Source organism: Rhinoraja longicauda, chromosome 7 (genome assembly GCF_053455715.1).
Source record: "Rhinoraja longicauda isolate Sanriku21f chromosome 7, sRhiLon1.1, whole genome shotgun sequence".
In the NCBI taxonomy this organism is placed as follows: Eukaryota; Metazoa; Chordata; class Chondrichthyes; order Rajiformes; family Arhynchobatidae; genus Rhinoraja; species Rhinoraja longicauda.
The window spans coordinates 44624017-44637050 of NC_135959.1; the positions used below are offsets into that span (position 1 = coordinate 44624017).

The window sequence follows — 13034 nt, forward strand, 5'->3', positions numbered from 1 at the left end:
CCATGGAGGTGTGCGGCGACCGGGAGAGCTCCGGAGGAGACCGACACCCACGGAGGTGTGCGGCGACCGGGAGAGCCCCGGGGGAGGCTGACACCCACGGAGGTGTGCGGCGACCGGGAGACCCGACACCCACGGAGGTGTGCGATGACCGGAAAGACCGGGAGACCCGACACCCACGGAGGTGTGCGGTGACCGGGGAAGACCGACACCCACGGAGGTGTGCGGCGACCGGTAAGACTGACACCCACGGAGGTGTGCGGCGACCGGGGGAGGCTGACACCCACGGAGGTGTGCGGCGACCGGGAGAGCCCTGGAGGAGACCGACACCCACGGAGGTGTGCGGCAACCGGGAGAGCCCCGGAGGAGACCGACACCTACGGAGGTTTGCGGCGACCGGAGGGGGTCGGCGACCGGAGGGACCAACCACCCGCAGAGGTGCAGCGGCCGGTAAGGCCGAGGCACTGCCTACTTACCCAGGCGCGTCGACCGTAGAGTCGGGACGGCCCTGGGCCCGAGGCAGCGGCAGCGCGTTCGAATTTGAGCGGCAGCTGCCGGGAGCACCTGTGGGCGGAGCCGGGGAGCACCTGTGGGCGGGGCCAGCGGCAGCGCGTTCGAAAAGTTGAACGGCAGCTGCCGGGGAGCACTTGTGGGCGGGGCCAGCGCACCGCGATTACAGCAGTGCCAGCCCAACAGTGCCAGCCCAGCAGTGCCAGCCCAGCAGTGCCAGCCCAGCAGTGCCAGCCCAACAGTGAGAGCCCAGCAGTGTCAACCCAGCAGTGGGAGCCCAGCAGTGCCAACCCAGCAGTGGGAGCCCAGCAGTGCCAGCCCAGCAGTGGGAGGCCAGCAGTGGCAGGCAAATCATGGTGGTGGAGCATCTAGAGCCTACACTACGTTTGATCTACACAGTACGTCTTCTTGAGGGGAAGATATGGAACAAAATGAATATTTTGTGTTTAATGACCTGTGTAGTGATAGACAATAGACAATAGACAATAGGTGCAGGAGTAGGCCATTCAGCCCTTCGAGCCAGCACCGCCATTCAATGCGATTATGGCTGATCACTCTCAATCAGTATCCCGTTCCTGCCTTCTCCCCATACCCCCTCACTCCGCTATCCTTAAGAGCTCTATCCAGCTCTCTCTTGAAAGCATCCAACGAACTGGCCTCCACTGACTTCTGAGGCAGAGAATTCCACACCTTCACCACTCTCTGACTGAAAAAGTTCTTCCTCATCTCCGTTCTAAATGGCCTACCCCTTATTCTTAAACTGTGGCCCCTTGTCCTGGACTCCCCCAACATTGGGAACATGTTTCCTACCTCTAATGTGTCCAATCCCCTAATTATCTTATATGTTTCAATAAGATCCCCCCTCATCCTTCTAAATTCCAGTGTATACAAGCCCAATCGCTCCAGCCTTTCAACATACGACAGTCCCGCCATTCCGGGAATTAACCTAGTGAACCTACGCTGCACGCCCTCCATAGCAAGAATATCCTTCCTCAAATTTGGAGACCAAAACTGCACACAGTACTCCAGGTGCGGTCTCACCAGGGCCCGGTACAACTGTAGAAGGACCTCTTTGCTCCTATACTCAACTCCTCTTGTTACGAAGACCAACATTCCATTGGCTTTCTTCACTGCCTGCTGTACCTGCATGCTTCCTTTCATTGACTGATGCACTAGGACACCCAGATCTCGTTGAACTCCCCCTCCTCCTAACTTGACACCATTCAGATAATAATCTGCCTTTCTATTCTTACTTCCAAAGTGAATAACCTCACCGTTATCTACATTAAACTGCATCTGCCATGTATCCGCCCACTCACACAACCTGTCCAAGTCACCCTGCAGCCTTATTGCATCTTCCTCACAATTCACACTACCCCCCAGCTTAGTATCATCTGCAAATTTGCTAATGGTACTTTTAATCCCTTCGTCTAAGTCATTAATGTATATCGTAAATAGCTGGGGTCCCAGCACCGAACCTTGCGGTACCCCACTGGTCACTGCCTCCCATTCCGAAAGGGACCCATTTATCCCCACTCTTTGCTTTCTGTCTGTCAACCAATTTTCTATCCATGTCAGTACCCTACCCCCAATACCTGTGATCTGTGTAATGAAAGCTTAATGTATTATATTTGATGCTTTTGTATAAATGTATATATCTGTGGAGTGACCACACGGAGTGAGTGACCACACGGAGTTGAGTGACCACACGGAGATGAGTGACCACCCGGAGATGAGTGACCACATGGAGATGAGTGACCACCCGGCGATGAGTGAAATTCCGCAGAGGAGTGACCACCATGATGGCGAAAAAAGCAATTGTGTTTTATTGTTTTTAGTTGTTTGCAAAAAGCAATGGTGTTTTGGTTTTGTGTGTTAAATATATTTTAGCCCTCGAATGGTAAAGAAAACAATTTTATACAAGACAAGGGGGATGTTGTAATATATAAGACAAGGGGGGTGTTGTGATATTGCTGGGACTACTTTGTGTATCCAAGAACTACTTTGTATGGCTGTGTATATAAGTGATGGGTGTGATTAGGCAGTCACTCTGGATGCAGGTGGCCACGGAATAAACAGCCTGGAGTTGAGCTCCAGCAATGTAACCCTTTATACACGTGTACTTGTGGTCCTTCCAGAGTCACTAAAGGTACAACAGGTACCGGACCACGAAGTACAACACTCACCACCACTTTCTTGAACTGAAGATGCTCCAGGTAAATATCCAAGATGATTTTCCGGTCCTTCATGCAGGGTGAATGCAGATGTGAATGTTTTCTCCATCAATAAACATGATAAGCTGGGAACATTTTTCAATTTTCCATCTTTCTTGTGATCTATTTGTCAGAAAGGAACAAACTGCATGAACAAGTCAGCCCTGCCAGTGAAGGAGAGAATGTTTGTCTTAACGTAGCTTCATAAATGACGAGAGAGGATAATGTGATTTACGTTCGCCTGGACTGAATTCTGTGATTCACTCATTTAGTTTAGTTTAGAGATACAGCGTAGAAACAGGCCCTTTGACCCACCGAGTCTACATCGACCAGCAATACCCCATACACTAGTTCTATCCGACACACTGTGGACAATTTACAGAAGCCAATTAAGCTACAAAACTGTACGTCTTTGGAATGTGGGAGGAAACCGGTGCACCCGGAGAAAACCCACACGGTGACAGGGAGCACACGTTGTCAAGATCGAACCCAGGACTCTGGCACTGAAAGGCAGCAACTCTACCGCTGCGCCACCGTGCCACCTAGTGTTCCACTGTGAAATGTGACCGCGACATTAGCATATAAGATACTGGACCAGGGGTAGTCTACTCTGCTCCTGTGGTCTGCTCCAGTGATCAGTCACATGATGAACCATTCTCACTGTCAATACCACAATGGAAAGAAAAACAGTCAATGTTTCAGGTTCACAGTCCTTCGCAGGTTATAAAGAATCACAGGTTTTAGGTTCAGGTTTATTATTGACCCGTGTACCGAGATACAGTGAAAAACTTTGTTTTGCATGCTTCCCCATCAGATCAGATAGTACTATACATAAATACAATCAAGCCAAGCTCAAGAACAGTAGACAGAGCAATGGGGAAGAGACATAGTGCAGGATAGAGTTGGATCTGTCTTCACTGAGGAAGATACACACAATCTCCCAAATGTTCTAGGGGCCGGAGAACCTAGGGTGATGGAGGAACTGAAGGAAATCCACATTAGGCAGGAAATGGTTTTGGGTAGACTGATGGGACTGAAGGCTGATAAATCCCCAGGGCCTGATGGTCTGCATCCCAGGGTACTTAAGGAGGTGGCTCTAGAAATAGTGGAAGCATTGGAGATCATTTTTCAATGTTCTATAGATTCAGGATCAGTTCCTGTGGATTGGAGGATAGCAAATGTTATCCCACTTTTTAAGAAAGGAGGGAGAGAGAAAACGGGTAATTATAGACCAGTTAGTCTGACATCAGTGGTGGGGAAGATGCTGGAGTCAATTATAAAAGACGAAATTGCTGAGCATTTGGATAGCAGTAACAGGATCATTTCGAGTCAGCATGGATTTACGAAGGGGAAATCATGCTTGACAAATCTACTGGAATTTTTTGAGGATGTAACTAGGAAAATTGACAGAGGAGAGTCAGTGGATGTGGTGTACCTCGACTTTCAGGAAGCCTTCGACAAGGTCCCACATAGGAGATTAGTGGGCAAAATTAGGGCACATGGTATTGGGGGTAGGGTACTGACATGGATAGAAAATTGGTTGACAGACAGAAAGCAAAGAGTGGGGATAAATGGGTCCCTTTCGGAATGGCAGGCAGTGACCAGTGGGGTACCGCAAGGTTCGGTTCTGGGACCCCAGCTATTTACGATATACATTAATGACTTAGACGAAGGGATTAAAAGTACCATTAGCAAATTTGCAGATGATACTAAGCTGGGGGGTAGTGTGAATTGTGAGGAAGATGCAATAAGGCTGCAGGGTGACTTGGACAGGTTGTGTGAGTGGGCGGATACATGGCAGATGCAGTTTAATGTAGATAAGTGTGAGGTTATTCACTTTGGAAGTAAGAATAGAAAGGCAGATTATTATCTGAATGATGTCAAGTTAGGAGGAGGGGGAGTTCAACGAGATCTGGGTGTCCTAGTGCATCAGTCAATGAAAGGAAGCATGCAGGTACAGCAGGCAGTGAAGAAAGCCAATGGAATGTTGGCCTTCATAACAAGAGGAGTTGAGTATAGGAGCAAAGAGGTCCTTCTACAGTTGTACCGGGCCCTGGTGAGACCGCACCTGGAGTACTGTGTGCAGTTTTGGTCTCCAAATTTGAGGAAGGATATTCTTGCTATGGAGGGCGTGCAGCGTAGGTTCACTAGGTTAATTCCCGGAATGGCGGGACTGTCGTATGTTGAAAGGCTGGAGCGATTGGGCTTGTATACACTGGAATTTAGAAGGATGAGGGGGGATCTTATTGAAACATATAAGATAATTAGGGGATTGGACACATTAGAGGCAGGAAACATGTTCCCAATGTTGGGGGAGTCCAGAACAAGGGGCCACAGTTTAAGAATAAGGGGTAGGCCATTTAGAACGGAGATGAGGAAGAACTTTTTCAGTCAGAGAGTGGTGAAGGTGTGGAATTCTCTGCCTCAGAAGGCAGTGGAGGCCAGTTCGTTGGATGCTTTTAAGAGAGAGCTGGATAGAGCTCTTAAGGATAGCGGAGTGAGGGGGTATGGGGAGAAGGCAGGAACGGGGTACTGATTGAGAGTGATCAGTCATGATCGCATTGAATGGCGGTGCTGGCTCGAAGGGCTGAATGGCCTACTCCTGCACCTATTGTCTATTGTCTATTGTCTATTGTCAGCATCCATGGTCTTGAGAATTATATTCTACACTCTGTATCTTCTCTTTGCCTCTATCTACTGTACTTGAGTTTGGCTCACTTGTATTCATGTATGGCCCGTAATGAGGTGGAGGTGAATTGGACAGTCCCCTGGCTTATGGAGTCTGATGACAGAGGGGAAGAAGCTGTTCTTGAGTCTGGTCCCAAAATGTTGATTGTTTTTCTTGCCTCAGAAGCTGCCTGACCCGCTGAGTTTTGACAGTATGTTTGTCTTTGTTTCAGATTTCTGGGGCCTGCAGGTTTTATTTTGATTCCCAAACACTATTTCATCTCTTTCCACTTACCCCTTCAAAAGCCTACCTTTCTTGGTGTCATCGGTCTGAATAAAAGGCTGCATTTCTATATCTTCATTAAGGTTAGCTGAAACAAAGAGTAATATAATTAGAAGAGCAGCAACTGAGTTCTACAGAGTTTAATTACTATTTGTATGATTATCACAACCAAACATTGTCCGGCTTAGCTGGCAGTGGAGTGTACGCTCAACAGAAAATACATCCAAAATAGAAAAGTTGAAACTTAAATTCATGGCTCCCAAATGTTACATAGAACAAACACAGAACATAGAACAGTACATCACATTTGGCCCACAATGTTTGTGCCGAACATGATGCCAAGTTAAACAGATCTCATATGCCTGTGCTTGATCCATACACCTCTATTCCCTGCACTTCTATGTGCTATCTAAAAGCCTCTTAAATGCCACTATGGTATCTGCCTCCACCACCCCCCTGGCAAAGTGTCCCAACCCTCTGTTAAAAAAACTTGCCCCGCTCATCTATATACTAAAACACTCATTTGTTTGTTTGTTTGTTCCTGAACTACAGCCCAAACAGTTTTAGTTAACCGTTTTAGGCCCACCTTACTCACCTTCATCTCTTTGGTGCTAATGGAAGTTGTTTCATTGAAATCGGTGTTATATTTTTTAAGTTATTCACATTTTAAAGTTTAAATCTATCTCCTCGGGAGGGAGGGAGGGAAGGAGGTTAGGGGGGTTGAGGAAGCTGGAGTGGGGGGGGGGAAGGGGAGGAGGGGGAGGGAGGGGGGTCGGGGGGGAGGAGGATGGGGAGGGGGAAGGGGGAGAGGGGGAAGGGAGGGAGGATAAGGGGTTTTGAGGGGGATGGAGTGGTGGGAGTGGGGAGGGGCTGAGGGAGTGTGGAGGGGGAGAGGGGAGGGGAGGGGAGAGGAGGGGAGAGGAGGGGAGAGGAGGGGAGAGGAGAGGAGGGAGGGGGGCGGAAAGGGGACGGGAGGGACAGAGGGGGAGGAGGGAGGGGGTTGGGGAGGAGGGAGGGAGGGGGTTGGGGAGGAGGGAGGGAGGGGGTTGGGGAGGAGGGAGGGAGGGGGATGGGGGGAGAGGGGAGGGGGAGGGGGGAGGAGAGGGTGCTGCACCAATGCAGGAGAGGTTTGGGCCCAACTTGGTCTAGTCTCAATTAAACTTTCCCCCTCTTACTTTATAGCTGTGCCCTCTAGTGTTAGACATTTTCTTCCTGGGAAAACAGTTCTGCCTGTCTATGACTCTCATAATTTTATATTCTTCTATCAAGTCTCCGCTCAACCTCTGACGTACCTTTATCTTTGTGGCTTTCAATGGGTATATGGATCCCATTTAGAATATAATTAACCTACAAAATAAACAGGATGTAGTGTAATTACTCTCTGGACAAATATTATCATCATTCTACAAAGAATATGTTTTTACTATAATCATACGGTAGTTCTATGGCATGCTATATCAATCATTTGAGATAGAATACATTTTCTCAGTGAATGCTTAATCAAACTACATTTGTGATTAAACGTATGAAATAACAACAAACACAGAGTCATATAGTCGTACAGCGTGGGGAAATGGGGAGGATGATATGAATCTTTCAAAAGGATTCAGGTGATTAAATGAGTGGGTAAAATAAAGTTGGCATGTGGAGTATGATGTGGGAGAAAAGTGAGGTTATCTGGTCCAGCTTCATCCACCACACCCTGCTGTCCGACCACAGGTTTGGTCTATGTCCCGTTATCCCCAATCTCCACCCATTCAGTCCCATGCTTCAAAAGGCTCCGATACCACGCACTGTCATTTCAGATCGCGATGGCAATTATCAGCAAGTCGACCTCAGGGCATCTGCAAGTTTACAATTGTTCCTAACACAAGGCGGCACGCAATGGCGCAGCGGGTAGAGCTGCTGCCTCGTGGCGCCAGACCTCTGGTCCGTTCCTGACCTCGGGTGCTGTCTGCGTGGAGTTTGACAAATGTTTTAAAACTGTGGATAGCTTAGGAACAGATACCCTGCCTCACAACTCCAGGGACCTGGGTTCAATCCTGACCTCAGGTGCTGTCTGTGTGGAGTTTGCACGTTCTCCCTGTGATCACACTGGCTTCCTCCGGGTGCTCCAGTTTCCTCCTAGATCCCAAAAATGGCGGGCTTGTAGGTTAATTGGCCTCTGTAAATTGCCCCTGGATTGCCCCTGGTGTGTAGGGAGCGGGTGTGAAAGAGAGATAACATAGCACTAGCATGAACGGTTCATTGATGATCAGCGTGGACTCGGTGGGCTAAAGAGCCTGTGCTATGTTGTATCTTTCAATCAGAAAAAGCAGGAACAATTTGATTCAGATAGCAAATTCTGGACTAAATGACCTTGTACTTAAAAAAAGGTTCAGCATTTGGACTTGGAAATAGCACTCAAACCAAACTGCCTTCCATTGACTCCATCTACACTTCATGCTGCCTCGGCAAGGCCACCAGCATAATCAAGGATGAGCCACTCTCTTCTCCCCTCTCCCATCAGCCAAGAGGCACAGACGTGTGAATATGCATACCTCCAGGTTCAGGGACAGTTTCTTGCCAGCTGTTATCAGGCAATTGAACCATCCTATCACCAACTGGAGAGAGTTCCTAACCTCCCATTACCTCATTGAAGACCCACAGACTATCTTTTATCAGACTATACTGGACTTTTTCTTGCACTAAACATTATTCCTTTATCACTTCTCTGTACACTGTGGACTGCTTGATCGTAATAATATATATCTTTGTGCTGACTGGATAACACGCAAAGATATACATGCACAGAGAAGCTTTTCCCTGTACCTTGGTACACGTGACACTAAACGCAACTAAATAAACTAAACTCTATGCTCAATATTACGGCAAGTTGTGTAATTCTACAATCACCCATGCTAACAAATCGCTCATTGTTGACGAATGTGGGAAATGCATCATTATTTTATAAACACGCACGATTCAAATCAGAACAAAAATTGCGATTTACAATTAGAGATCTCACAGCTGGCCGAAAAAATGTAGTCTTGTTCTCAATTCCTTTGAATATATGCTGCTTGTCATGTCTGTAAGGTGCGCTGAAGTAGTCAGCCTCATCATCCGTTACAAAATAGTTCAGGAATTTCTGCGGGAAGCTGGCTGGAGTCCCCGTGCTCTAAAAAGAGTCAAACATCAACATTTCAGCAACATCATTAACTTGCTTTGTGAATGTCTGCAAATAGTATTATTTAATTCGGGCAGCACAGTGGCCAAAGAAGAGTCCCGACCCAAAACGTCAGCCATCCTTTTTCTCCAGAGATGTTGCGTGACCCGCTGAGGTACTCCAGCACTTTGTGTCTATATTGAGTATAGGAGTTTGGATGTTCCGTTACAGTTGTACAAGATGTTGGTGAGGATGCATTTGGTGTATTGTGTTCAATTTTGGTCACCCTGCTAAAGCAAGGATGCCATTAAGCTGGATAGAGTGCAGAGATTTATGAGGATGTTGCCAGGACTTGAGGGCCTGAGCTCCAGAGGGAGAGGTTGGACAGGCTAGGACTTTATTCCATGGAGCGCAGGAGGCTGAGTGGTGATAGGGTGAATGCAGTTATCACAATTTATCAATCAAAAATTGAACAGTCTGATAAGGCTACCAGTGACAAAGAGTGATGCCTAGTAATGAACACCAGCTATGCAGTTCCCACAACAGTGTTTATATAGTCATAGAGCGTGGAAACAAGCCATTCAGCTCACCTTGCCCACACTGACCGACTAGTCCCACCTGCCTGCGTTTGACCCATATATCCCTCTAAATCGTAGACAAAATTTCTGTTTTTTGTGAAAGTTGATCTGGTGGCGAATCTGTGGAATTCATTACCACAGATGGCTGTGGAGACCAAGTCAATGGATATTGGAGATGTGGAGATTGACAGATTTTTGATCAGTATGGATCTCAGGGGTCATGGGGAGAAGGCAGGAGAATGGGGTTGAGAAGGAAAGATAGATCAGTCATGATTGAATGGAGAAGTAGACTAGATGGGCCAAATGGCCTAATTCTGCTCCTAGAACTTATGATACAATGGGAATATTTTTTACTAGTGGTAATATCTATAATTAATCGTGATTTTCTTACCTCTACGTTCAAAGGCATCTTTAACCTCATCTTTTCAGCTACTCGGCTCAGTACATTAAAGGGGGCATGGATTTTAATGATCTGCTTCGGGCAGGTGCCTTGGTCTGTACTCAGCTGCTCAGTCACGTCGGGGTCCAGAGAGAGCCCAGTCTTCTTTACTTCGCGCAGGAACTTCATCCTTTCCCGAGTAGCGAGTCGTTGGCCATCGTCTCTCTTGTAAGTCAACACGTAGTCGATCACTTGGGGGTCTTCCGTCCTTCCCATTGGACTTACTTTGGGGGCCAAGGCTTCAACTCTTCGCACGGATCCCCGGTTAGTGGCGACCCCGACACTGGGAACTCTCCTGAGACCAACTTGCTCTCGGTTGCTTCCTCGTTGACTACAAGGCGGAGAGCAGCCGCCTTTGGTCCGGGACGCATGCATGGGACTTTGACCTTACCTGCACCTGGTGCAGTTACGGCGCTGAAACCCTCGGGTGCGGCCAAAACAATCTAGGATCTCGATCTCGGCTTTTGCAAGCGTTGGAGCCCACTCTTCCTCCCCCTCCCCCTCCCCCTCCTCCTCCATGTGTCAGTGCATTGGGACCTTTCTCATCCGGAGGCCAAACCAAAGGGCAGTGAAGGGTTGACGGTGAGACTGACAGAGTCCTTCAGTAAAGTACCCAGCTGGGTAAAAGGTCGGGCAACCGGACCCTTGCCTAAGTCTGTGGTTGTTTTACCGTGCATGTGGGCAGTGGATCCATGTCCGAGAGTCCGCATTACCAGGAGAACATCTACCACGCTGGGTGTAAGGAGACCCACACAGTGTGGGACACTGAATGTCCCCCTTGTTATTGGAGTTGCCTTGGCCCAGGTGTTCCGCAGGAAGTCAGGGCGAGGCAACGTGCGATTGACTTCTGGAAAAATAGAAAGTTGCTCAACGGGTCTGGCAGCAAAGGTGGATGTTTATTACTAACCGCCCTGGCCCTTTTCCCAAGGTAGGGGGAGTCCGTTTAAAAAAAAGTCACCGTCTTTTCTCAAGAGGACATAGATTTAGGGTGAGAGGGGGAAAGATTTCAAGGGGACCTGAGGGCGGCAACTTAGAGAGTCATACAGTGTAGGAAACAGGCCCTTCGGCCCAACTTGCCCACACCGACCAATATGTCCCATCTACACCAGCCCCACCTGCCTGCGTTTGGTCCATATCCCCCTAAACCCGGCCAATACATGTACCTGTCTAATTGTTTCTAAAACATTGCAATGGTTCCTGCCTCAACTACCTCCCCTGACAGCTTGTTCCATACATCCACCACCCTCTGTGTGAAAAAGTTTCCCCTCAGATTCCTATTAAATCTTTCCCCCTTCACTTTAAACTATGCCCTCTGGTTCTCGATTCCCCTACTCTGGGCAAGAGAGTCTGTCGGTCTACCCGATCCCTCTCTATATTTTATACACCTCTATAAGACCACCCTTCTTCACACAGAGGTTGGTGTGTTCTGAATCTGAATCAGAACCTGAAACGTCACCTATTCCTTTTTTCCAGAGATGCTGCCTGACCCGCTGTGTTCCTCTAGCACATTGTGCCTATCTTCGGCTTATTACCACAATTGTTATCCAAATAGGATTTTGTACTGACAGCAAACAGTTACTGTCTCAGGGAGTGGTCAGTTTAGCTATTGGACTTCTGGGAAAATGTTTGGTGATAATGACACAAACTTCTGTGAGGGAGAATAATTAACTATTCTTGAGTAAACCTATCCAAACTTAACCTTTGAAATCAAACCATATATGTTGGCGATGATACCCAGGCAATTTACTTTCATTCACAGACACATTTTTGGATAACTTCATATTTTGCAAAACAAGTTCCTCTTTTGTGGAGACAGAAGGAACTGCAAATGCTGTTTTTTTTTTAAAAGACACAAAAGCACTGGAGTAACTCAGTAGGTCAGGCAGCATCTGTGGAGAACATGGATAGAGGCATTTAATTGTCACTACATCATTCGTGTAGAGGCTAGAACATCACACAGCTTATGGAATTAATGTGGGGTGGGAACTCTTTAGAGATTTGTTCTTAAAATATATATTTTTTAATATACAGGATTTTTCGGCAACTAGTGGTCCGGCACCTCCTTTAATCCGGACAAAATTACGAAAGCGCACTTGAAATTCGTTCCTGGAAGTCTCCCTGAAAATGTGGTGCCTCGGCGGAGCCGGCAGGTCTGTTCTCATAGCTGACTTCTGCAGTCGATTGGTGGGTCGAAATTGCTCCCTGCTGCCGGGTCTCCGGATATCCGGCCCGGCTGGAGCTGGCAGATCCATCCCTCTAGCCAACTTCCAAGGCCGACTTTGCAGGCCGGTATCTGGGTGGTCTAGGTGGACCGTTCCGGTACCTTTGGACTCCTCTCGGAGGCCTTGACCTCTGTTGGTCCGTCCGGCAAGGCTCTGAAACGAAGGGTGCCGGAATAGACAATAGGTGCAGGAGGAGGCCATATGGCCCTTTGAGCCAGCACCGCCATTCAATGTGATCATGGCTGATCATTCTCAATCAGTACCCCGTTCCTGCCTTCTCCCCATACCCCCTGACTCCGCTATCCTTAAGAGCTCTATCCAGCTCTCTCTTGAATGCATTCAGAGAATTGGCCTCCACTGCCTTCTGAGGCAGAGAATTCCACAGATTCACAACTCTCTGACTGAAAAGGTTTTTCCTCATCTCAGTTCTATCGGCGGTGGGTCTGTATCTATGGAAAGGAACGCAATCCTTATCTCATTCTGCTTTAGTTATATTCAACATTTCTTTATTGATTTATTAGTTTCGCCAAACAAGTACACTCGGTTCACCAAGTTCTTCAGTTTCTTCTTACTTGATAAATCTTCCGTGAGAAGGTGAGGGAAGAATTTGTCTGATAAACCTGCTCTCAGACTCAGTAATAGAATTAAACTGCACTTTAATACTGCACTGCACTTTAGCAAAACTTTGTTTTGTTTTTGCACCATATTGGGTTTTTAATCTATTGAACATCTTTCCTTTTTGTTTGTTTATCATATTATCTATTGAGTACTATGCTTACAGCCTGTTGTGCTGCTGCAAGAAAGAATTCCATTGTTCCCTTTCGGGAAATGTGACCATAAAACACTCTTGACTCTCATGTTTGACTAAGTATATTAACTAAACAATATTAGCATTTGAAGTGGCATCCTTACAATGAAAGTAATTTCTTCAACTGTAGCTGAATTAAAAACATTTTTAAAAGCTCAACAATTTAAAAATA

The 13034-nt window shown here is 47.3% G+C and overlaps 1 protein-coding gene across 3 annotated transcripts in view; it reads right to left on the reverse strand.

Moving 5' to 3' along the window:
• LOC144595537 (anoctamin-5-like) overlaps positions 1 to 10232 on the reverse strand; it is a 38181-nt gene extending 27949 nt beyond the window's left edge. For 2 of the 3 annotated variants that reach the window (XM_078403064.1, XM_078403066.1), the window contains exons 1-5: positions 9785 to 10232; positions 8663 to 8827; positions 6963 to 7017; positions 5699 to 5758; positions 2694 to 2843 (exon numbers count right to left, since the gene is read on the reverse strand). In XM_078403064.1, the coding sequence (XP_078259190.1) occupies positions 2694 to 2843; positions 5699 to 5758; positions 6963 to 7017; positions 8663 to 8827; positions 9785 to 10207 (853 nt within the window). In that variant the 5' untranslated portion in view covers positions 10208 to 10232. The remainder of the gene's footprint in view (positions 1 to 2693; positions 2844 to 5698; positions 5759 to 6962; positions 7018 to 8662; positions 8828 to 9784) is intronic. The other variant, XM_078403065.1, reaches the window with a different exon arrangement.
• Between the last annotated feature and the right edge of the window lie 2802 nt (positions 10233 to 13034).